The following is a 26,342-nucleotide window of genomic DNA, read 5'->3' on the forward strand; positions in this document are numbered from 1 at the left end:
TACCAATAGAATTATTTCATGAAGTTCTCAGAATTCTAAACATTGAATCTGAAAATTATTTCCAAAAGTCTTTAAAAATCCAAGACCTCATAAATTGGAGTCTATAGAACCTCAAACCTGGCTTCAGATCAAGCTTAAGTACACCTTCAAAATCTAAACCTTAAATCCTATCAAATTAAAAATTGTCAATACCATCAAATCATCCTTAAGGTCAGCAGCACCTAAAACTTCAAATGTAATACAGATATTTTCCTATAGTCTATAGAGTCTAAGTATTTTCCTAAAACTCATTACATAAAATCTGGAGAATCAAAAACCTTAAATACCAACAGAATTATTTCATGAAGTTCTCAGAATTCTAAACATCTAATCTGAAAATGATTTCTGAAAGTGTTCAAAACCCATGACCTCATAAATTAGAGTCTATAGAACCTCAAACCTGGCTTTTGATATAGCTTTAACTACACCTTCAAAATCTAAACCTTAAATCTTATCTAAATCAATTTTTTTTTTTTTTAAGTCTGCAGAATCACCCTAAAGAATTTAAAAACATCAAATTTCATGAAATCAGTTCTTAAAGTAAGTACAATTAAAAATCGTAAATACCATCAAAAACATCCTTAACGTCAGCAGCACCTAAAACTTCAAATGTAATACAGATATTTTCCTATAGTCTATAGAGTCTAAGTATTTTCCTAAAACTCATTACATAAAATCTGGAGAATCAAAAACCTTAAATACCAACAGAATTGTTTCATGAAGTTCTCAGAATTCTAAACATCTAATCTGAAAATTATTTCTGAAAGTGTTCAAAACCCATGACCTCATAAATTAGAGTCTATAGAACCTCAAACCTGGCTTTTGATATAGCTTTAACTACACCTTCAAAATCTAAACCTTAAATCTTATCTAAATTAATTTTTTTTTTTTTTTAAGTCTACAGATTCACCCTAAAGAATTTAAAAACATCGAATTTCATGAAATCAGTTGTTAAAGTCAGTAGAATAAAAAATCTTAAATACCATCAAAATCATCCTTAAGGTCAGCCGCACCTAAAACTTCAAATGTAATACAGATATTTTCCTATAGTCTATAGAGTCTAACACTTCATATTTTCCTAAAACTCATTCCACAAAGTCTGCAGAATCAAAAACCTTAAATACCAACAGAATTATTTCATGAAATTCTCAGAATTCTAAACATTAAGTCTGAAAATTATTTCCAAAAGTCTTCAAAATCTAAACCTTAAATCCTATCAAATTAAAAATCATAAATACCATCAAATCATCCTTAAGGTGAGCAACACCTAAAACTTCAAATGTAATACAGATATTTTCCTATAGTCTGTAGAGTCTAAGACTTCATATTTTCCTAAAACTCATTCCACAAAGTCTGTAGAATCAAAAACCTTAAATACCAATAGAATTATTTCATGAAGTTCTCAGAATTCTAACCATTGAATCTGAAAATTATTTCCAAAAGTCTTTAAAAATCCAAGACCTCATAAATTGGAGTCTATAGAACCTCAAACCTGGCTTTCGATCAAGCTTAAGTACACCTTCAAAATCTAAACCTTAAATCCTATCAAATTAAAAATCGTAAATACCATCAAATCATCCTTAAGGTCAGCAGCACCTAAAACTTCAACTGTAATACAGATATTTTCCTATAGTCTATAGAGTCTAAGTATTTTCCTAAAACTCATTACATAAAATCTGGAGAATCAAAAACCTTAAATACCAACAGAATTATTTCATGAAGTTCTCAGAATTCTAAACATCTAATCTGAAAATTATTTCTGAAAGTGTTCAAAACCCATGACCTCATAAATTAGAGTCTATAGAACCTCAAACCTGGCTTTCGATATAGCTTTAACTACACCTTCAAAATCTAAACCTTAAATCTTATCTAAATCAATTTTTTTTTTAAGTCTACAGAATCACCCTATAGAATTTAAAAACATCAAATTTCATGAAATCAGTTGTTAAAGTCAGTAGAATAAAAAATCTTAAATACCATCAAAATCATCCTTAAGGTCAGCAACACCTAAAACTTCAAATGTAATACAGATATTTTCCTATAGTCTATAGAGTCTAACACCTCATATTTTCCTAAAACTCATTCCATAAAATCTGTAGAATCAAAAACCTTAAATACCAACAGAATTATTTCATGAAATTCTCAGAATTCTAAACATTAAATCTGAAAATTATTTCCAAAAGTCTTCAAAATCTAAACCTTAAATCCTATCAAATTAAAAATCATAAATACCATCAAATCATCCTTAAGGTCAGCAACACCTAAAACTTCAAATGTAATACAGATATTTTCCTATAGTCTATAGAGTCTAAGACTTCATATTTTCCTAAAACTCATTCCACAAAGTCTGTAGAATCAAAAACCTTAAATACCAACAGAATTATTTCATGAAGTTCTCAGAATTCTAAACATTGAATCTGAAAATTATTTCCAAAACTCTTCAAAAATCCAAGACCTCATAAATTGGAGTCTATAGAACCTCAAACCTGGCTTTCGATCAAGCTTAAGTACACCTTCAAAATCTAAACCTTAAATCCTATCAAATTAAAAATCGTAAATACCATCAAATCATCCTTAAGGTCAGCAGCACCTAAAACTTCAAATGTAATACAGATATTTTCCTATAGTCTATAGAGTCTAAGTATTTTCCTAAAACTCATTACATAAAATATGGAGAATCAAAAACCTTAAATACCAACAGAATTATTTCATGAAGTTCTTTTAATTCTAAGCATCGAATCTGAAAATTATTTTCGAAAGTCTTCATAAACCATGACCTCGTAAATTAGAATCTATAGAACCTCAAACCTGACTTTCGGTCAAGCTTTAACTACACCTTCAAAATCTAAACCTTAAATCTTATCAAAATCAATTTTTCTTTTTTTTTTAGTCTACAGAATCAGCCTAAAGAATTTAAAAGCCTCAAATTTCATGAAATCAGTTATTAATATCAGCAAAATCTAACGCCTCAAATTTCATAAGACACATTCCCTAATGCTAGCATATTCTAAAACCTTAATTATCAATAGAATCATCTCCTGCAGTCTGCAAATGTCTACAACTCAAATCTGAAAATTATTTCCTAAAACCCACAAGTATTCAAAACCTCACATATAGTCTGCAAAACCTCAAACCTGTCTCTGATACCAACTGCAACGCCCTGATCCTGGAGGTCCAGAGAGTTGGTTCCCATTACCTAAAATCATCTCTCATAACACAATTATATATTCTCTAAAGACTCCAGAAATTATTAATTTATTTATTCAGCTCAAACATATATGTTCCTCCACAGGGATACCAAAGAAATACCTCAACACAACAAATTAAATCTTATCGAAACTTATATGCTAAAACCCATAGAATCTAAAATCTTGAATCCTATCTGAAATCCTTCTTTAAAGTTAGTAGAATTAATAATCGTAACTACCATCAAATCATCCTTAAGGTCAGCAACATCTAAAACTTCAAATGTAATACAGATATTTTCCTATAGTCTACAAAGTCAAAGACTTCATATTTTCCTAAAAATCATTCCTTAAAGTCTGCAGAATCAAAAACCTTAAATACCAACAGAATTATTTCATGAAGTTTTCGGAATTCTAAACATCAAATCTGAAAATTATTTCCTAAAGTCTTCAAAAATCCAAGACCTCATAAATTAGAGTCTACAAAACCTCAAACTTGGATTTCGATCAAGCTTAAGTGCACCTTCAAAATCTAAACCTTAAATCTTATCAAAATCAATAGTTTTTTTAGAGTCTACAGAATCAGCCTACATAATTTAAAAACCTTAAATGTCATGAAATCAGTTCTAAACATTTGCAAGATCTAAAACCTCAAATTTCATAAGACACATACCCTAATTCCTGTAGATTCTAAATCCTTAATTATCAACAGAATCATCTCCTGCAGACCGCAAATGTCCACACCGCAAACACAGAGAGATACTCTCTCCCGGCCATAGACGACTACCCCTAGTAAAAGAACAAGCAAATCAGCTCTGATTGACCTCCAAACAGATTAAGAAACAAAACAATGAGGCCAAAAAAATAAAGAGGACAAAAAAGACAAAACTGGGACAAGTTCCCACATTCAAACAAGGTTCTGATTGAAGATGAGGATCTGATTAAAAGTTCCCAGCTAATAGAGTATCAAATGTTGGGAAAAATAAGATCAGCGAGGGGATGTGGAAGAGAAGATAAAAAGGCCACGATATCCATATAGGAAAAATTCGCACGCTTTGAGATTCACTCAAATAGACCCAGACTGGCAAAAAACAAATTATCTAATCTAGCTTAAACAACTTAACATTTTCATGAAACGAAGCATAGAGAAAAAGACCAAGATCAGAGGTCGGCCAATTTAAAAGCAAAATGAAAATACGAAGAAATTAAACACCAATAATAAAACACGGAGAGATACTCTCCTGATAGTAGACGAAGCCCCTTAGCAGCACTCAAATTTGCTCCGAACCTCACCTCCAAAATAACCAAAAGAATTAGGGAAAAAAAAAACAACAAAAGACAGAAAACACAAAACTGCAAATGATCAACCGTGCAAAAAGAACACTCAATTTTGCTCCGAACTTGACCTCAAAACAGATTAAAGAAACAAAACAATGCAAAAAAAAAAAAAAAACCAGAAAAGATGTAAAACACAAGACTGGGCCTCATAAGAATAGTAAACAGACCTTCCACCAAAACACAGATGAACAGACTTACACAAAGAACAGCCACATTTCATCTATTCTGAAAAACGAACCATACAAGAGAAACAAATAAATCATCTCAGCTCCTGCAGTCCAATTTACTCAGCTTGGTCAATCCCATGTTTTCAACTTGTCCAGACAAAATAAGCACATTGCCAGCCACAACAGAGAATATTGGATCAGAGACGACAAAAAATAAGCCCCAAAACTGAAGAGAGAAAGCCACAAGCATGAAATGAGTGGGAAGAAAAATAAATACAGAGAGATACTCTCCCGGCTGCAGGCGAAGACCCTTAGTAAAAGAACAAGCAAATCAGCTCTGAACATGACCACCAAACAGATTAAGAAACAAAACAATGAGGCAAAAAAACCAAGAGAAGACACAGAAAACACAAAACTAGGCCTAGTAAGAACAGAAAATTGAGACCTTCCTCGAAAACACAGATGAACAACTCTCAACCATACGGAGAAAGTGAAACTCATTTGCTATGGATATTTTAATAAGGATACGCAATAGATACATGGACATTCTATTTGACTCGTTAAATTGAGCCAAGTTTGAACACAGTAAGCGCGTCAGTTGTTCCTCCTGCATTGCTCCAGAGAGTAAACAAGGCTCCCAAGCATGGTTTATAAAGCAACCAACAGATGAGCACAAAACACTATGATGTAAAGCACACAAAAAAGAATTCTTCACTTTTAGTGCTTGTGTAAATGATTGGTGACTTTGCTTGATATTGTACTGAAACAAAGATACAACCAAGATTACTGAACAAAAGAAGGCATATGAACTATATTGGTAAAAAACAATCTACAACCAAAGAAAATAGTAAAGGTTGTATGGATGCAAAGAAATAGTGGGAGTGACAAGAGACAAAAACAAAGCTCTTCAATTATAATGCAAGAGAATACCAAAAAAATGGGAAATAGTTGGCAGATACTTGTATTATAATAAGAAACTCCAACTCAGGAACAAAATTTTGGCAGGTATTAATTCTAGACAAAATCCTACTTTTTAGGAGTTCTAATCCTAGACAATTTCATCAAAATATCAGTAAAGCACAATCATAGACAGCTCCTCTCCCAATCATAGATAAAGACCCATCAAAGCAGAACACTCAAATTTGATCTGCTCCACACAGGATACCCAAACAGCTGAAAGAAACAATAAAATTAGGCAAGGAAAACCAAGAGAAGAGGAAGAAATCGCATACTGCACATCATAATAATAGAACATTGAGACCTTCCTCCTAAACGCAGATGAACGGCCTTGCAAACAGAACCTTCACATTTGCTCTAGACTGATGCTCAAACCATATGAAGAGACAAACGAATCATCTCATCTCATGCAGGTCTATTTATCCGTCAATCCCCTACTTTCAACTTCTCAAGACATGACTTATACGCTGTTCAGTCTCTCTGCACAAGATAGAATCATATCCCAACAACACAAAGCACAATCCCCCCGAGGACAGGTTGGAAATTTCGCTTTAAAAAAACACGTTCTGTTCACAATGCGATCTGTTCTTTTAGCAATGACCAGAGTAAAGACTTTCAAAATAACAAGGGTTCAGAAAACTTTTAAAATCAGAAAACAAAGCAAAATGAGAAGTCTTGACTGCGCCACACCTGCCGCTCCTAAATAACCCCATCAACGAGACCAAACTATGACAACATAAACTTTCCATGCATCCCAAAATCAGCTCGAGTTACACAGAGACAAGGATAAAAGAACATGCCTATGCGGCACATACACGACATGGGAAAGGAAATTTCAAGCACACATGCCAACGGGAGTTCTGCAACCACATTCACCAAATTCCAATTTGTTATATTATCCAAAATTTGCATTCAAAGAAAACCTGGTTCGCATCCATTACTCAACTCGGTCAATCCCGTCATTTTAACTTTCCAAAAAAAACCAAGCGCATGGCATCCATCATAGAGAACACTAGATCAGTGACAACATAAAATAAGCCCAAAAACTGAAGAGACAAAATCATACACACGAAATGAGTTGGAAGAAAAAAACACAGAGATAATCTCAACCCATAGACGAATACTCAGAGTAAATGAACACTCAAATTTTCTCTGTTCCCGACCTCTAAATAGATTAAAGAAACCAAAAGAATTTGGCAAAAATCTTAAAACTGGGCCTATTAAGAACAGAACATAGAGACAGTCCTCCAAACCACCAACGCTCAGTCTTGCAAAAAGAACACTCAAATTTGCTCTAAACATGACTTTAAAACAATTTAAAGAAACGAAACAATTAGGCAAAAAAACCAAGGCAACACAACGTAAAACACAAGACTGGGCCTCGTAAGAACAGAACATACACACCTTCCACCAAAACACAGATGAACAGACTTACACAAAGAACAGCCACATTTCATCTAGACTGAAGCACAAACCATATGAAGAGAAACAAATAAAGCATCTCAGCTCCTGCAGTCCTACTTACACAGCTCAATCAACCCATTGTTTTCAACTTCTCGAGACAAAACAAGTGCAAGGCAGCCACAACAGAGAATATTGGATCAGAGACGACAGAAAATAAGGCCCAAAACTGAAGACAGAAAACCACACACACAAAATGAGTCGGAAGAAAATAAAACACACAGACATACTCTCCTGGATGTAGACGAAGACCCCCCAGCAAATGATCAGCCTTGCAAAAGGAACACTTCAAATTTGCTCCGAACTTGACCTCAAAACAGATTAAAGATACGAAGAGCCCCCCGCAAATGATCAGCCTTGCAAAAGGAACACTTCAAATTTGCTCCGAACTTGACCTCAAAACAAATTAAAGAAACAAAACGATTAGGCAAAAAAAATCAAGAAAAGACGTAAAACACAAGACTGGGCCACGTAAGAACAGAACATACAGACTTCCACCAAAATGCAGATGAACAGACTTACACAAAGAACAGCCACATTTCATCTAGACTGAAGCACAAACCATACGAAGAGAAACAAATAAATCATCTCAGCTCCTGAAGTCATACTTACACAGCTCGGTCAATACTGTGTTTTCAACTTCTCCCGACAAAACAAGCACAAAGGCAGCCACAAATGAGAATATTGGATCAGAGACAACAAAATAAGGCCCACAACTGAAGACAGAAAACCACAAGCACAAAATGAGTCAGAAGAACAAAAACGCACATAGATACTACTCTGCCGGCCCTAGAAAATGACCCCTACTCTGCAGCCGTAGACAATGACCCCCCGCAAATGATTAGCCTTGCAGAAAGAACACTCAAATTTGCTCCGAACTTCCCCTCAAAATAGATTAAAGAAACAAAACAATTAGGCAAAAAAACCAAGAAAAGATGTAAAACACAAGACTGGGTCTCGTAAGAACAGAACATACAGACTTCCACTAAAACGCAGATGAACAGACTTACACAAAGACCAGCCACATTTCATCTAGACTGAAGCACAAACCATACGAAGAAAAACAAATAAATCATCTCAGCTCCTGCACTACTATTTACTCAGCTTGGTCAATCCCGTGTTTTCAAATTCTCCAGACAAAACAAGCGTGAGCCAGCAAAAACAGAGAAAATTGGATCAGAGAGGACAAAAACTAAGGCCCAAAACTGAAGATCGAAAACCACATGCACGGAATGAGATGAAAGGAAAAAAACACAGAGAGATACTCTCCCGGCTGTAGACAAAGACCCTTGGTAAAAGAACGAGCAAATCGACTTGAACTTGACCTCCAAACATATTAAGAATCAAAACAAAGGGGCAAAAAAACCAAGAGAAGACAGAAAACACAAAACTGGGTCCTAGGTCACAGCGGTGGACTGGGCACTGACCAAGCTAGATTTGAAGGCATCACCGTTGAGGGCATGCTCGAGGCCCTTCTTCTAGAAGGTGACAACGTCCCCACAGTGGTTGAAGCTCAGGTCAGCAGCACAGAGATGCACATAGAACCAGAGAAATTGCTCTGAACTTGACCTTCAAAAAGATTAAAGAAACAAAAGAATAAGGCAAAAAAAAAAAAAAACCAAGAGAAGACAAAGAAAAGACAAAATTGGGCCTAATAAGAAAAGAACATGCAGACTTGCCTCCAAACTGCAGATGACCAGCCATGCAAAAAGAACCGTCATGATTCCTCCGGACTGAAGCTCAAACCATAAGAAGAGAAACAAACAACTCATCTCATCTCTTGCTGTCCTACTTACTCAGCTCGGTCAATCCCGTGTTCTCAACTTTTCCAAACAAAGCAAGCACATGGCATCCATTACAAAGAACATTAGATCAGTAACAGCATAAAATAAGCCCAAAAACTGAAGAGACAAAACCACACACACAAAATGAGATGGAAGGGAAAAAAAAAACACCAAAAGATATTCTCCAACCATAGACAAAGACCCATAGTAAATGAACACTCAAATTTGCTCCGTTCTTGACCCCTAAACAGATTAACGAAACCAAAAGAATCAGGCAAAAAACACAAAATTGGGCCTAGTAAGAACAGAATATTGGGACCTTCCTCCATACCACAAACGATCAGCCTTGCAAAAAGAACACTCAAATTTGCCCCGAAATTGACCGCAAAACAGATTAAAGAGACAAAATGATTAGGCAAAAAAAACCACGAAAAGAAGTAAAACACAAGACTGGGCCACGTAAGAACAGAAAAACACACTCACAAAATGAGTCAGAAGAAAAAAAGCAGAGAGAAATACTCACCCGGCCGTAGACAAAGGACCCCCCCCCCCTTTCCCCGCACAAATGATCATCCTTGTTCTTTTACTGTCTCGGCTGTAGACGAAGACCATTAGTAAAAGAACAAGCAAATCAGCTCTGGACTTGACTTCCAAACAGATTAAGAAACAAAAAAAATAAGGAAAAGAAATCCAAGAGAAGACAGAGAAAACCAAAAACTGGACCGAGTAAGACAAGAACATCGAGCAGCCTTGCAAAACAATTAGGCAAAAAAAAACCAAGAGAAGACAGAAAAATAAAACAGCCCCTATTAAGAATAGAACATGCAGACTTTTTCTGGTTCAGTATAGACCCACACATCATCCCAGGAAAGAAAAACTATCAAAAAATAAATCCCCAAACAAAGAAGAAGTCATATAAACATGTACAGGGCAACATTAACAGGGATTTAATAGATAAAAAACAATAATAAAATAAGGCAAAAGAAAAAAAAGAAAGAGAAAGCACACAAAGCTGAAGCATTTGAAGAAACAACACAGAAACCATCTCTCCCAAATGTACACAAAGACATTCTAAAAATGAAACGTCAAATTTCATCAATATGAGTTGCAATGACACATCAATATGAAGTTTTCTCCCAACAACTCAATAAAAAGTAGCGTTTGAAACATTAAGCAATAAGAAAGAATATACAACAGCACTTCCTCCAAACCTAAAAGCAATGCTAATCAATTTGCTTCCGATATTTTATTAGGGATACTCTATAGATGCTTGGAAGTTCTATTTGACTCATTAAATTGACCCAAGTTGGAACACAGTATGTGTGTCAGCTGTTCCTCCAGCATTGCTCCAGAGAGTAAACAAGGCTCCCGAGCATGGTCTATAAGGCAACCAAGAGATGAGCACATAACACTACGATGTAAAGCACACAAAAAGAATTCTTTACTTTTAGTGCTTGCGTAAATGATTGGTGGGTTTGCTTGATATTTTGCTGAAACAAAGATACAACCAAGATTACTGAACAAAAGAAGGCATATGAAGTATATTGCTAACAAAATCTTCAACCAAAGAAAATGAGTAAAGTTTATATGGATACAAAGAAATAGTGAGAGTGACAAGAGACAAAAACAAAGCTTTTTAATTATCATGAAAAAGAATACCGAAAAAATGGGACTAAAACAAATGGGATCTGTTGCTTTGTCAGGAAATTGAAAATCATACCTAGATCAATCAAGGGAAATTGTGCTACCACCTTCTTAAATTTAAAGCTGAGAAGTTGGCAAATACTGGAATTACAATAACAAACTCAACCTCAGGAACAAAATTTTTGCAGATATTGATTCTAGAAAAAATCTTCTTTTTTAGAAGTTACAATCCTATTCAATTTTATCAAAGTATCTGTAAAGCACAATCATAGACAGCTCCTCTCCCAATCATAGATAAAGACCCATCAAAACATAACACTCAAATTTGATCTGCTCCACACAGGATACGCAAACAGATAAAAGAAACAATAAAATTAGGCAAGGAAAACCAAGAGAAGAGGAAGAAAGCACATACTGCACATCATAATAATAGAACATCAAGACCTTCCACCTAAACGCAGATGAACGGCCTTGCAAACGGAACCTTCACGTTTGCTGTAGACTGATGCTCAAACCATACGAAGAGACAAAAACAAATCATCTCATCTCATGCAGGTCTATTCATTGGTCAATCCTCGACGTTCAACTTCTCGACACGACTCATGCGCTGTTCAGTCTCTCTGCACAAGATAAAATCATATCCCAAGAACGTGGATCCAGTAGAAGTGGAAAGAGGAAAATGCCAAACAAGAAGTAAGCAAAGCACAATCCCCCCGAGGACTGGATGGAAATTTCGCATTAAAAAAACTTGTTCTCTTCACAATGCGATCTGTTCTTTTAGCAATGACCAGAGTAAAGATTTTCAAAGAAGCAAGAGTTCAAAAAACTTTTATAAATCAGAAAACAAAACAAAAGGGGAAGTCTTGACTGTGCCACACCAGCCGCCCTAAATCAACCCTTTCATAAGACCAAACTATGACAAAATAAGCTTTCCATGCATCCCAAAATCAACTTGAGTTACACAGAGACAAGGATCAAAGAACGTGCAGTAACTATGCGGCACATACATGACATGGGAAAGGAAATTTCAAGCACACATGCCAATGGGAGTTCTGCAACCACATTCACCCAATTCCAATTTGTTATACTATCCACAGATTTGCATGAAAAGAAAACCTGGTCCACATCCATTACTCAGCTTGGTCAATCCCAGCTCGGTACATCCCGTCTTTTTAACTTTTCCAAACAAAACAAACACATGGCATCAATTACAGAGAACACCAGATCGGAGACAACATAAAATAAGCCCAAAAACTGAAGAGACAAAATCACACACAAGACGAGTTGGAAGAAAAAAACCACAGAGAAATACTCTCAACCCACAGACAAATACTCAGAGTAAATGAGCACTCAAATTTGCTCTGTTCCTGACCTCTAAACAGATTAAAGAAACCAAAAGAATTAGGCAAAAAGCACAAAACTGGGCCTAGTAAGAACACAACATAGAGACCTTCCTCCAAACCGCTAATGATCAGCCTCGCAAAAAGAACCCTCAAATTTGCTCTAAACATGACTTCAAAACAATTACAGAAATGACATAATTAGGCAAAAGAACCAATAAATCACAAGACTGCACATCGTAAGAACAGAACATACAGACCTTCCACCAAAATGCAGATGAACAAACTTACACAAAGAACAGCCACATTTCACCTAGACTAAAGCACGAACCAAACAAAGCGAAACAAATAAATCATCTCAGCTCCTGCAGTCCTATTTACTCTACTTGGTCAATCCATGTTTTCAACTTCTCCTGACAAAACAAGCGCAAGGAAGCCAAAACAGAGCATATTGGATCAGAGACGACAAAAACCAAGGCAGAAAACTGAAGATAGAAAACCACACGCACATAAAGATATGGAAGCAAAAAAAAAAAATCAAAGAGAGATAATCTCCCGGCTGTAAATGCAAACCCTTAGTAAAAGAACAAGCAAATCGAGATTAACAGACAAAACAATGAGGCAAAAAAACCAAGAGAAGACACTAAGAACAAAAAACTGGGCCTAGTAAGAACAGAACATAGAGACCTTCCTTGAAAACGCAGATGAACAGCTTTGCAAAACGAACCCTCATTTGCTCTGAGCTTGACGTCCAAATAGATTAAAGCAACAAAAGATCTAGGCGAAAAAAAAAAAAAAAAAAAAAAAAAAAAGGGAAAACTACAACCTTTGCAAATGTAATTCCCCTGCTAAGCCCAATCAGCCATGTCAAAACAACTCCCCTACTGCCAAGACAGCAGAAAGCCACTGATTGAGAAAATAGAAAAAAATATTTCTTTTTTCATCGATAAGAGAAAATAGAAAAACATATGAGAAAAATAAAAGTAAATCAAAATTGGTTTGTGTTCAGAAAGAATTCCAGAGGTTTTAGTTTCAGGTCTCTTTGGATAGGAAGCTTGCATCTATGCACGAAGGGTTCTGTGAAAAAGGAAAACCCCCATTTTGGCAAATTCATCGAAAGCAGTGAGCCAGTAGCACACTAAAATTATGCAAAAACAAAAATAACAGAAGATTGAAAACACAACAGTGAGCCTAGTAAGAACTGAACATAGAGACACTTCCTCAAAACTGCAAAAGAACAACCTTTCAAAAGAACCGTCACATCACTAGACTGAAGCTCAAATGATATGAATAAGAAACAAATGATTTCATCTCTTGCATTTTTATTAACTCAGCTCCATCAATCCTGTGTTTTCTTTTATTTGATAAGTAAATCTTGTGTTTTCTCTTGACAAAACAAGCGCATGGCAACCACAAATGAGAATAGTCTCTGCCAGAGTAAATGAACACTGAAATTTACTCCATTCTTGACCTATAGAAAGATTAAAGAAACCAAAAGAATTAGGCAAAAAACACAAAACTACGCCTAGTAAGAACAGAACATAGAGACCTTCCTCCAAACAGCAAACTACCAGCGTTGCAAAAAGAACACTCAAATTTGCTCCGAACTTTACTTCAAAACAATTTAAAGAAAAGAAAAAATTAGGCAAAAAAAACCAAGACTGGGCCACATAAGAACAGAACATATAGACCTTCCACCAAAAAGCAGATGAATAGACTTACACAAAGATAAGCCACATTTAATCTAGACTAAAGCACGAACCATACGAAGAGAAACAGATAAATCATCTCAACTCCTGCACTCCTATTTACTCAGCTCAGTCAATCCCATATTTTCAACTTCTCCAGACAAAACAAGCGCAAGGCAGCCACAACAGAGAATATTGGATCAGAGACGACAACAAATAAGGCCCAAAACTGAAGACAGAACACCGCACGCACAAAATGAGTCGGAAGAAAAAAAAAAACACAGAGAGATACTCTCCCGGCCATAGATGAAGCACCCCGCAAATCAACTTTGCAAAAAAAAACACTAAATTTGCTCCAAACTTGACCTCAAAATAGATTAAAGAAAGAAAACGATTAGGCAAAAAAAAAAACAAGAAAAGACATAAAACACAAGACTGGGCCTTGTAAGAAGAAAACGTACAGACTTCCACCAAAACGCAGATGAACAGACTTACACAAAGAACCGCCACATTTCATCTAGACTGAAGCACGAACCATACAAAGAGAAACAAATAAATCATCTCAGCCCCTGCAGTCCTACTTACACAGCTCGGTCAATCTCATGTTTTTAACTTCTCCAGACAAAACAAGCGGGCAGCCACAACAGAGAAAATTGGATAAGAGACAACAAAAAATAAGGCCCAAAACTGAAGACAGAAAGCCACACGCACAAAATGAGTCGGAAGGAAAAAAAACACAGAGAGATACTCTCCTGGACGTAGAGGAAGACCCCCCAACAAATTATCAGCCTTGCAAAAAGAACTCTGAAATTTGCTCCACACTTGACCTCAAAACAGATTAAAGAAACAAAACGATTAAGCGAAAAAGCCAAGAAAAGATGTAAAACACAACACAAGGCCTAGTAAGAACAAAACATACAGACTTCCGCCAAAATGCAGATGAACAGACTTACACAAAGAACAGCCACATTTCATCTAGACTGAAGCACGAACCATAAGAAGAGAAACAAATAAATCTTCTCAGCCCCTGCAGTCCTACTTACACAACTCAGTCAATCCCGTGTTTTCAACTTCTCTAGAAAAAACAAGCGCAAGGCAGCCACAACAGAGAATATTGGATCAGAGACGAAAAATAATAAGGCCCAAAACAGAAGAAAGAAAACCACTCACATGAAATGAGTCATAAGAAAAAAAAAAAAAAAAACACAGAGATGCTCTTCTGGATGAATCTCTTCAAAGAATCAAGATGGAATGGCATAGCAAAACCAAAAACAAAACGCATGAATAAGATTTAAAAACAGTATTCCAACCGTTGCAATTGTAATTCCTCTCTTTTTCTCTTCTGGAGCCTTGTCAATTCCATCGAAGGCAACAGCCTTAGGTCTGCCTCTTCTAACAGCCCCTTGAAAAGCATCACATGAAAATTCCAGAATCAAGGTTAGTGAAGCATTTTGTATTCCATGCAATATGATCACAAGTCCAAATTTTAATACTTCAGAAAAGCATGAAATAAGACAGGTAACAATTGGGGAAATTAAAACATCCACATAAGCAACGAATGAGGTTGTCTCATGATCAAAATGCCTAATAGTTCCCACATTCACACAGGTTCTGTTTGAAGAAGAGGATCTCATCGAAATTTCCCTGCAAATAGAGTATCAAATGTTGGGAAAAATAAGATCAGTGAAAGAGGCTGTGGAAGAGAAGATAAAAAGGCCACAATGTCCACATAGGAAAAACTCTCACATTTTTTTATTCACTCTAATAGACCCAAATTGGCAATAAACAAATGATCTAATCTAGCTTCAAAAACTTACGATTCCTGAAATGAACCATAAAGAAGAAGGTCAATTTAATAGCAAAATGCAAATAAGAAAATATTAAACACCAATACTAATCCGGTAACAAGAACAAATAGGTAAGCAACGACTCCCACCATCAGGCATCAACCATGATAACCCCACATGAAGCTTGAATCATACGAAGAGAAACAAATAAATCATCTCATCACCTGCAGTCCTACGTACTCATCTCAGTCAATCCCATGCTTTCAACCTCTCCAAACAAAAGAAGAGCATGGCAACCACAACAGAGAATTCAAGATCAGAGATGACATAAAATAAGGCCAAAAACTGAAGGGAGAAAACCACACGCATGAAATGAGTCGGTAGAAAATAAAACACGGACAGATACTCTCCCGACAGTAGACGAAGACCATTAGAAAAGAACACTCAAATTTGCTCCGTACTTGACCTCCAAAAAGATTAAAGAAACAAAAGAGTTAGGCCAAAGAAACCAAGAGAAGACAGAAAACACAAAACTGCAACTAATAAGAATGGAACATGCAGACTTTCCTCCAAACCGCTCATGAACAGCCTTGCAAAAGGAACAGTCATGTTTCCTCCAGACGGAAGCTCAAACCATTAGAAGAGAAAGAAACAGCACATAATATATCGTACGTGCTGGCTTCCTCTGCACTGAACCCCTCTGCCGACTGAACAACAGCAGCAAATCTGATTTTCTTGATACGCTTCTTATCAATGAGTGCAGACCCCTGCAGAGCCTTGATTTCGGAAAACCCCCAATCGATCGTTTCCTTTTCTTGCTTCTGGTTCATGTCTCCCTCCGAAAGCATGCATAACATCTTCTTCCTTGGCATATAACAAAAAAACAAAAAAAAAGGTGAAAGAGAGCTTAATAGGAAATGTACAGTCATAACAAGACTTTTTCTGGTTCAGCATATACCCACACTTCATCCCAGAAAAGCAAAAACTATCAAAAAATAAATCCCCAAAAAAGGAAGAAGTCATATAAAAATGTACAGGGCAACATTAACTGAGGTTTAATAGATAAAAACAATAATAAAATAAGGCAAAGAACAAAAAGAATAAAAACAACATGTACAGGGCTTGCAGAGGTGATCACGGCTGCGGCTCTGGCAGTGGAGGCTTACCACAGTGGTTCCGACGTGGTGGTGCCGTTTCAGTGCTGGACGGCTGAAGGGTGTTGCTGTCGTTGGTTTGCCGTGCTTTGAGGAAAACAACCGTGCTCTGTTTTTCCTTGCTTAGAACGGAGGCAACAATGGTGGAGGCGTGGTGCTGGGTTTCGGATGATGTGGGGTGGTGGTTAAGTCTGGGATTGTCGTGGTGTGGATTCAACGAGAAGGTGCGACTGGGAGGTTTGCGGTGGATGAAAGGAGCGCTGCTCTGTTTTCTGTGGTGTAAAGCAGGGGTTGTTGCCGTAGTTCGGTATGGGTGGCAGAGCGGTGGTTGAGCGACGACGGCGAAGTGCGGTAATCTGGCGTGTAAGGGCAGTGACGGCAGAGAGATGTGGAGAGAAAAATCGAGAGGAAACGATTACAGAGGGGGAAGGAGAGACGTTGGGGGTGGGTAGAGGCTTGAACAGTATGGAAGAAATTCAAAAAAATAAACTTGTAATATCAGCAACGGAAAAATCTAGTCCTAATTACAATTATGTATTAATATGTAGATTAATTTATTATAATTAGTTAAAAAATAAATTTTATTAAAAATAGTGTTAATTTAAATTTTAATTATAAAGAAATTAGTATTGATATGCATATTAATACGTGACCTTGCTTGCATGTAGCAAAACTCCATGGAAAAAGAGAAACGTAGAGGATAGTAGGCTTCAACGGCATATATCATTACCCCTACTAGGCCTGTGCAGAAAAGGGCTTGGCCCGATTAATCCGACAGATCCGTTATGGTCTAACCCGGATAAATTCGGGTTCAGCGGGTCAAACCCTTTACGGGTTTATTACACGTCGAAATCGACCAACCCGTCGAAACCGATTAGAAGCAATTTCTTGCATCGCCGCCTCCCTGACGTCTCTCCCAACGTACACGTTCCTCGTTCCTTGCGTTTCCACCAAACAGCTCCTTCTCTTACCCAGTTCTCAGTATTCCTCACACTGACCTTTTGCATATCCATCTCTCCTCTTTTTCTTTATTCTATTAAATCTATGATAATTATAAGCTTTTCCATTTCTATGTTTTTTGGGGGCTTAATTTGTTTGTAGCAATGTTTAGCGGTGTTGAGGCTTGTTTCGGTGATCTTAACAATGAGAATATCGAGCTGCTACCTGAGGAATTCGATCCGAAGGCTGGCCATCACAGAGCCTGATGCCGACGATGAGGTTACTGGAGAGAGGGAGGCATATATGACTAGCGTCTGAGCTCGCGAGAACCAAGCACCATTTGGGTATTTCACAAACTTGCCCGTTTCGACATTAAACATTTTTGGACATTCCACCCAGCTTCATGATGATTCACTGGCTGCAGCTTGAGGTTCCACATCTAAACTCCGTACGTATTACTAATACCACTTGTATTAGTCATACTTTTCAGTAAAATCAAGATCTTGGAGCAGCGATTTTAGAATTTCAGAAAAAAAAAACCCCACTGTTTTAGCCTTTCTTCCCACAAGAGAAAACACACCCTACTCTCTCTCTCTCTCTCTCTCTCTCTCTCTCTCTCTCTCTCTCTCTCTCTCTCTCTCTCTCTCTCTCTCTCTCTCTCTCTCTCTCTCTCTCTCTCTCTCTCTCCCCCCCATGATCGCTGCTCCAAGATCGTATTCCGTCTCCTCGCCCATACTCCCCTCTCGATTTTCTCTGGATTCGAAAACAACATCTACTCAATTTTGAGCTTTTGGTAGCGAGAACGGCGAAATTGGATCGTGGGGCGGCGAAAATGAAAAAGGGAAAAGGAGCGTTCGGTTCTAGAATTTTTTGATCCGACCCGCAACATGTTGGGTCGGGCCATATCAGTTTCGACTAATCTGCTTTGCGTATCGGGTCGGGTCGGACCAAAATATGCATTCGGTGGATCGGGTTGCAGGCCTAACCCCTACTCCGCACATCACATAATTTTTTATTTTTTTATTTTTAAAAATTTTATTTAATTTTATTCTTCTTAAAATAATTAAATTTTTTTACTAATCATCCATATGGATAAGAAAAAAAATAAAAAAATAAAAAAAAAAATAGTATATGATATATGAAGATTATGAATAGAATTTTTCATCTTATATATAAGGAAGCAATATAGACTGAGAGGAAGAGGAACCGAACTCAGACGGGAAAGAGAGATGCCAAGGGCTTGCAACTTACCTGCAAGTGACCGTTGGTTTAAAATAAATTATATATATAATTGTATTCTAAAATAATAGTCTATATATGAATAAATTATATATAATACATATATATAAATTATAAATAATCTAATCTAAATTGAAAGTCAAAAAATAAGTTTACAATTTAAAAAATAGAAAAAGAAAATAAATGTCGAAATATTGGTAGGCTGAAATATCAGCCAATACGAGTCAAAACGGTCGAAATTTTGACCGATATGAAATAAGGATCTTCTTTATACCGACTGGTAAGACATATTTCGGCTGTACCGACTGATATAATATGAAATTCAAAACACTAGTAATAACATTAAGCTATCAAAATAAAACTAGCAAGGAGTCGGAGATAAGCAGCCCAGTAGTGTAAATTTTTATGGATGTTAATAAATTCTTCAAATGTAATTTTAAAGGGGTAATAGATATTCTTACAAATTTTACTTGATTTTCTTGCATTCTACAAATTAAGGTATAAATGTACACTTAATTTTGTTACATATAATCACTTTTATATTGATATGGTGAAACTCAAAACTTATTTTATATTAAAAAAGAAAGTAAAGCATTATATTAAGTAAAGTACATTTTTCTCTATTAATTAAATGGAGTTGATAATGTTTTTTTAAAATTATAATATAATGAATGTGAAAGGTTTTATTCAGTAATCTGATTTGATCGTATTTTGAAAATCGATACCAAATCGGTTTAAGACTGGTTTGATTCTTAAAATCCATACCACATTGGATTACTTACAAACCAGACCGAATCCATTGGTCTGATCCAGTTCAAGCGGTTTTTCGATTTTTTTTACACCTCTACTTTTGAATGTTGATGGCTCCTCACACGATTTTACGTGTGGGTTTATATTTCTTATATTATATTCCTCACCCTACTATAGCTACCGAGGATTCTCATCGAAAAAATTAAAAGTTGATGAATAATGACACCTAATTATCGTAAGATAAAAGTAGGATAAGAGTGATACATAAAATGCAGATAGAAAGCAATCTACACTAAGAGGCACATCAAGTGGACAAATTGAGCGGCATCGTTCGACTACCAAAAATAAAAAGCAAATCTACAATAAATCCAAACAATATTAAGTACACAAGAATATAAGCACCGAGTCTAAATGATAATTATTAATCATTTCCATTAGCTATGTGGTTCGAATGTAAATTACAGAACTTGGATCCCTTTGAATTTGTTCCCTCCACATCTAATCTCATCACCTTCAAACACCAGGCCCTCCAAGCAAGGAGGCAGTGAAAAAGAAAACCAGAACAAAGAACAAGAAAAAATGAAAGAATTTGGAAGGGTATTTATACGGTACCTCCACAGAGTATACAATAACATTATGCCGACTGCAAAACTTGTACTTGTTTCTTTCCTTTTTCTATACTGGATTCTGAACATGATGATAGGTCACACACCACAGTCATTCATCATCTCATGTTGCAGCACTGAGGCCTTCCTTGCGATTGCAATTTGGTCCACATGCACATTATTTGCCTTGGAGACTGGTAATGGGCCGTATAATAATCTTCTATGCAACCAAACTGGCAGAACTTCAAACTATGCACATACACAACCGGTTTTGAGCTGTTGAATTGCTCCACCCACATTCCCATGCTCACATCTTCCATTTTAAACATCTACACAAAGTTGTAACAATATCAAGGCAAGCAAACACACACACACACACACTTCCTTCATAATCAGTGTGATTTCAGTCACGTGACATGGAAAGAGAGAGAGAGAGAGAGAGAGAGAGAGAGAGAGAGAGAGAGAGAGAGAGTCGAGTACCCTTAATTTATGTGTCTCAAATTCAGATACAATAAAGTGTGCAATGTCAGATGACAAAATATAGCCTGGTCCATTTGCATAGGGCGGATAATCTTCTTCTGGCCACTCCTGAAACCAACACCAAATGACAGAGATTGGTAAGAGAGTCAATATCGAAAGTGCATTAAAAAATCTCAACAAATTAACATATAATGTAGTGTACAATCGTAACACCAGTAATTCTCACATATCCAAACTACAGCTAGAAAAATTCTTATGTGAAACATGATTGAAATCTCCTCCTCACAAACAAAACCCGGGAAAAAAATGGAAAACCCAAAAATTGAAGTCATAAACTTTCCTATCTCCAACCAGTTCTACAAGAAAAACAGGGCAGGTCATGGAACAGTTGGATGCTATAACCCGCAGAAGAACCCCGACTGTGCCAGAGATAGAGGGTGTTGCTGTATTGCATTGAAATGCAGAGAACTTAAAGGAAATTAAAAAATAGCATCCAAATAAGAATGCATTAAGTGAACATACAAGTTAAATTATGCACACTACAGAACAATAAACTAGTTAATTATCCTTCTGGTACCAGAACCAATGGTTTCTTCCTACCTCGTATGCTACTGCCCATTTGCCATAGCGCAAGGGCTTATGGTAGTAATTTATGTTTCCAATGTACAAGCTCCTACCCTCAGGCACCTTGTTTGCTTCATTCAAAACTGCATCAACTCTCACAAATGTGTCATCATCACACTTCATTATATACTTAGCAGAGACTGTGCGAACCTGTGAACAGAAAACGACACTAAGTGTGATGCTCCTTGGAGAATAACCTACAAGTTAATATTAAATTCTTCAGTCTCTATTTTTTATTTTTCCCACAACTCACCCCATATTCGCAGATGGCAACAGTTTTCAACACAACAAGATCATAATTATCCATGTACGGGACAATAACAATATCTCCAAAGAACTCTGCTTCTTTCTTCAGTTCAATATTCACTTCCTTTCTTGTGTGCTGTCAGAATATCAATTCAAAAGGTATTTAATAATCTCCAACTTGAATCTCGTACATCAAACCAAAACCATCAAAACTGCAAGTGCCAAAATTGTCAAGAATTACCAATGCCACAAAGAAGCGAGCTGCCACAATTGAAGACTTGATAAGCTTATGCTGCATCCAAGACTTCCTTACAGCCATCCGCTCAGCAAAATGGTTGCCAGCAGAAAGAATACCAATGAAAAGATCTGCATCCTCATCTAGAAGTGGTGGAGCCTTCCATCTGTTTGAAAATTCAAGATGTCTCTGTGGAGAAAAACTAGGATGTGATGTAGGTAAAGAGGCAGCGTATACAGAGTGGATATCAACATCCCCAATCACTGATAACCCAGTGGCATCCTCCATACTAAATCCCTGTTTCAGTAAACAGACAATCTTAGAATAAATTCGCATTCATCCTGAGAAAAGCAAGTTGCTGGAAAATACTCACTGTATTATAAGGGAAAGAGGTGACATGCCTCCCATCAATATTAACATGATAACCCTCTAATCCAGCACTAAGAGTTAGAACAAATAGCTTGCCCTCTGCAAATGGGTATGGCCAGTCAACAGTAACAGTTTTTGTTCGGCCTATTAACCGATTCAACCACCATGTTGCCTTAGACTCCTCTGTTCCGTGGTGATCATCTTGAATCCACTTCTCACACTTCACCTGACCATCAACTGCAGCCAGTCAAAGGAATTTGTTGCTACCAGTATGAAAACGGATGAGGCAAGAGAATATTTTTTATTTGGTTGTTTTAGGAAAAAATTTAGAATACAAAGGGGATAATGCAAATTTGCAGAGAGCAAATGGCCAATATGATTAAAAAATAGTAATAAAAACATTATCAAAGAACAGAACCCCCACAAAATCCTCAGTATGGAATATTTTTCCCCCTATAAAGCATTAGAGTTGCTAACATGACAGAAATAGATGGTCAAATCTTGTGACCACCATGCCAACCCAGAACAGTTTTCCAATACCAAGTAACCTATTCTTTTTCCATATCTTCCCTTTAACCAATATAAGCATCATGCTACAGAGACGCATGTTTCCGCTTCAATTTAATTATCAACGTGTGAAAATACTTCTGCTGCATTCTCATGGGCAATATTCTGAAGGCCACCTGGGGATGCAGGATACAAACCTTGTTGCCCTTCCCCATTGGTCCACCTGCTGGCCAATCCCTAGCGTGGGCAAGGTTTGATTGCATTTATATTGAGAGGTTCATAAAGTTTAATTGGGGAGAGTCCAGATTAAAAATGAAGTGAGCAAAATTCACTTCCTGAAATTTACCACGAACAACAGATCAATTCCTTTTTTCGGAAAAGAAAACAAAAGAATCATGATGAATTGTAATGTACGGGTTAGATTTTAGAAAAGGGCAATGCTACTCAGCCCCAACATTTTACCCCCTCATAGTTACCACTAGTGCAATTGCACTTTTTTTTTTTTTTTTCCCTTTTTCTTTCAAACATTTTTTAAACATTTTAAAAAAATAAATAAATATACAAATTCACTAGTAGTCACTTTATTAACCACTAAAAATAATAATAATAATAATAATAATAATAATAATAAAAATAAAAAGATAAAATAAAGGAGCGGTCAAAATAAGGGAGCAAAATGATGGGGTCATTTAGCATTTCTCTTTTAAAAAACTCTCATGAATACTGATATCCAACCATTAAATGCTAGAAAACTGAACAATTTACATAAAACATTATGACAAAACAGCAAGACACAACACATTATGCTGAGACCAAAAAAAAAAGAAGAAGAATAAGAAGAAGAAATCTTTCTACAAATGCAGTGAGTCCGTTCAATTTTCAAAATCGGGTTTCAAAGCCTCAACAAGAAACAATTTTCAAAACTTACGATGAATACCAACCAATCATCTGTAGTTTCTTTACCATCCATAAATTCTTCACCAGTGGTAGGGATCCTTAACAAGAAACCACCACACTATTACAGTCTTTTGCGTCAAAAGTACTTAAATCAATTGACCCAATAACTCAAGAAGATGCAGGAAACAAAACTCAGCAAAATGCAGTTCAATTTCAAATACTACGTGCAACCAACAACAAAATCTTTACCAGTCACTCACCGGTTTCTTCATCAGCCTTGGACTTCCACCCCTCGCACCTTAACGCTGACCCCCACTGCATCCTATAGCAAGTATTGAGCTCAATCACGGGCTTCCCGCTCCAGTCCCCTTTCAACCTCGGATTGAAATGCAAAATTCTAGGTGGGCCCTCGCCCTCAGCAGTCTTCAAGCCCTGCAATTCCACCATGAACTGCGACACCATCACTGAGTCTTTGTCGTTGTTCACCATCGCTATCTTCGGCTCGTGTTCGACATGCGCTGGCCTTGGCTTCCCAACCAAAGTCACGTACGACTCCAATGTGAGCCCGCACGGAAGCACTGCGACTTGCTTCCGGGTCAAGAACTCCGACGCGGATAGCGAAACCGAATGCGGGCACCGCTCCACCGACCGGTTCTCGATATTTTCGACTGTAACTTTTGTTTTTCCCGATTGCATATCTGCCCAGAACGTTTTCCCCACTTCCCAGGCCACCCCCGCCGACTTGTAAAGTGCCGAAGCCCCGTCGCCACGACCCGAAATGAAAGTTTTGGGGTCGAACGCCAAGCCGGATAATATTCTGTACTCGAGGGGTTGAAACTGACTAGGCTGAGGAGAGTTAAGGGAGATAAGTTTACTGGGGCGAGTCGGGGCATCCCGTTCTTCCAAGTCCTCCTCGGACTCGAGCCAAGAGAGCCGAGAGAGAGCTTCCTGAGACACACCGAACCCACTCCTGAACACAAAGGGGATTTCTAGGAAGACCATAAGAATATACAAAAGCCCCACTCCGATCACAATCTGAACCAATCTTTGCCTACTCAGAGACACGACCATGTTGAACTTTTCCAGTTTTCCCCTCTTCATCCCCATTTTTTAACAAAACTAAGGCCCGGAACCCCAGAGGGAATCCCCAATACTCCACTGGGTTGAAGTTCGGATTTTTTAATACGAGAAAAAAATCACAGAACGATACACATATATATACATATATGAAGAACTACAAGGAAAGTAAAGAGAGGTAGGCCAGTAGCAATGGGCAGAAGCGCACAGACTTGAGGGAAATAGAGAAGAAGTTCCAACTTCCAAGGGCTTCGAGAGAGTTTAGATGGAGTCCTGAGACTTTTCAAATGGTAAAAGCAAGAAGACGCCGAAGAAATCAAGAAACGAGAGAAGACGGAGAACACACTCGCAACCAGGTGGCACTTCTTATTTATGTAGTGTTGGCAATGAACGATTAAAAGAGAATGAAAAAAGCTACTTTGTAGATCGTAAATGTAGATTGTAAAAATGTGGGCCTTATTAAAAAAGCACAAACGATTAAAATTTGTGCATTTAGAATTTATATATAGAAAAATAATATTTATAATTTTAAAATGTATAAATCTTGTGTATTTTTTTAAAAAGAATAAGTAAATATAGAATATACATAAAAAAATTATTTTTTAAATGATAGATTTAACTTTTTTTTTAAATGAATACATGAAATTTGCATATTTTAGAACGATATGTAACATTATTTTTGTATATATCATTTCTAAAATTTCTTACAAATTATTTTTTATTTTTTTAATTATTTCTCCAAAATAAAATACTTTTTTAAATTTTTTATCTAATTATTATAATTTGTAAAAACTTCAAAACAAAACACAAAAATCAATACAAAATTTTCAAAATATAAAATAAAAATTATATTCAAATAATTTTTAAACTTTATAATATTTTTATTTAATATTTTCTTTATCTATATTTTTTCCCAAGTAATAATAGATAAAATATTAGGTTACGCAAATCTCTCGTACTCTCTTTTAAAAAAAAATGTAAATTTGATTATTTAAAAAATTAATTTTTTTAGGTAAGTTTCAGATTTATCTATTTTTTTCAAAAAGAGTATCGCTTGCATATTCTAAAACTACAAATATCATTTCACTTTTTTCTGATATTGCACATAATTGGCTGGCTGTCATTTGCCAATGGAAGCTGTTAATGAAGTTTTAAGACTTTCTTGAAAAATTTGATATGTAATTTTTTATTTAGATTTTCAACATAAATAAGAAAATTTGAATAAGTCTCTTTGAATACGATTTATATTAAGATTTATGAAAATGAATGTGAAGAATTGGAACTTTTAAGATATTTCTACTTGAGATGTCACTAAAAGTTATGTTGGTTTTTATATTTTTAATTTTTAACTTAGATTTAAGTAGATTATTGGATGAAAATGTTGAAATAGTTAAAAAAAGAATTATGTACAATAACTATTTAATCATTTTTCTTTTTAAATTCAAACTTTAAATTCCATAATTTTCAATATATAAATAGCTGATATGTCAGCACACATTGTTACGTAAGTAAAAACTATAAATACAAATAGCAATTTCCTTAACTTTTTGGGTTTCTAAGGTTTTGAAAATTTGTTGAAATAAACATGGCTATATTTTTAAAAAATAACAACTTTTTTAAAATTTTATTTTAAATTTAGAGTATTTTCATAAAATATGGTTGTGAGAGTGTTCTTACTTGACAAAAACTAGTGTTGTTTAAAAATAAAATTGTACAAAGATTGAAAACATGAAAAAAAAAGTAGAGTCTACTATTAAAAATGGTATTTATTTACTTTTTTCAAAATGATTGTATCACGCTTACACATTCACGACTGCAACTATCATTTCT

General features: G+C 36.1%; 2 protein-coding genes and 1 long non-coding RNA gene across 13 annotated transcripts in view; all 3 read right to left on the reverse strand.

Moving 5' to 3' along the window:
* LOC122289946 (hydroxyproline O-galactosyltransferase GALT6-like) overlaps positions 1–8,716 on the reverse strand; it is a 30,812-nt gene extending 22,096 nt beyond the window's left edge. For 2 of the 8 annotated variants that reach the window (XM_043097399.1, XM_043097390.1), the window contains exon 1: positions 7,378–8,716. The gene's annotated coding sequence lies outside the window, so the exon portion shown is untranslated. The remainder of the gene's footprint in view (positions 1–7,377) is intronic. The other 6 variants (XM_043097393.1, XM_043097394.1, XM_043097395.1 and 3 more) reach the window with 6 other exon arrangements.
* A 110-nt stretch (positions 8,717–8,826) lies between these two features.
* Positions 8,827–16,993, reverse strand: LOC122289947. 4 transcript variants are annotated; one of them, XR_006236264.1, is made up of 10 exons: positions 16,557–16,993; positions 15,540–16,254; positions 15,350–15,425; positions 14,914–15,247; positions 14,557–14,678; positions 12,742–14,424; positions 11,583–12,328; positions 10,991–11,195; positions 9,455–9,526; positions 8,827–8,970 (listed from the first exon to the last, which is right to left on the reverse strand). It is a non-coding gene; the product is annotated as an uncharacterized LOC122289947 (long non-coding RNA). The 4 variants fall into 4 exon arrangements; XR_006236262.1 differs by having other exon boundaries at positions 10,991–12,328; positions 15,615–16,254; XR_006236263.1 differs by having other exon boundaries at positions 10,991–12,328; positions 14,557–14,638.
* A 2,874-nt stretch (positions 16,994–19,867) lies between these two features.
* LOC122290444 (hydroxyproline O-galactosyltransferase GALT6-like) lies at positions 19,868–24,866 on the reverse strand. Its single transcript, XM_043098126.1, has 7 exons — positions 23,696–24,866; positions 22,036–22,268; positions 21,669–21,959; positions 21,435–21,563; positions 21,158–21,331; positions 20,558–20,665; positions 19,868–20,406 (listed from the first exon to the last, which is right to left on the reverse strand). Exons 1-7 carry the CDS (start codon positions 24,540–24,542, stop codon positions 20,197–20,199), a joined length of 1,992 nt encoding a protein of 663 aa, XP_042954060.1. The 5' UTR covers positions 24,543–24,866; the 3' UTR covers positions 19,868–20,196.
* Positions 24,867–26,342: the final 1,476 nt, after the last annotated feature.

The sequence above is a fragment of the Carya illinoinensis genome, chromosome 12 (assembly GCF_018687715.1).
Source record: "Carya illinoinensis cultivar Pawnee chromosome 12, C.illinoinensisPawnee_v1, whole genome shotgun sequence".
Taxonomy (NCBI): Eukaryota; Viridiplantae; Streptophyta; class Magnoliopsida; order Fagales; family Juglandaceae; genus Carya; species Carya illinoinensis.

Bases quoted from the DNA above. Each gene is read 5' to 3' on its own strand.
- LOC122290444 (XM_043098126.1), bottom strand. From the start codon at position 24,542: ATGGGGATGAAGAGGGGAAAACTGGAAAAGTTCAACATGGTCGTGTCT. The intron at 21,960-22,035 runs GTGAGTATTTTC...TTACTGAAACAG, and splicing joins CCTCTTTCCCTTATAATACA to GGATTTAGTATGGAGGATGC. The intron at 21,564-21,668 runs GTAATTCTTGAC...ATATTCTGACAG, and splicing joins CTCGCTTCTTTGTGGCATTG to CACACAAGAAAGGAAGTGAA.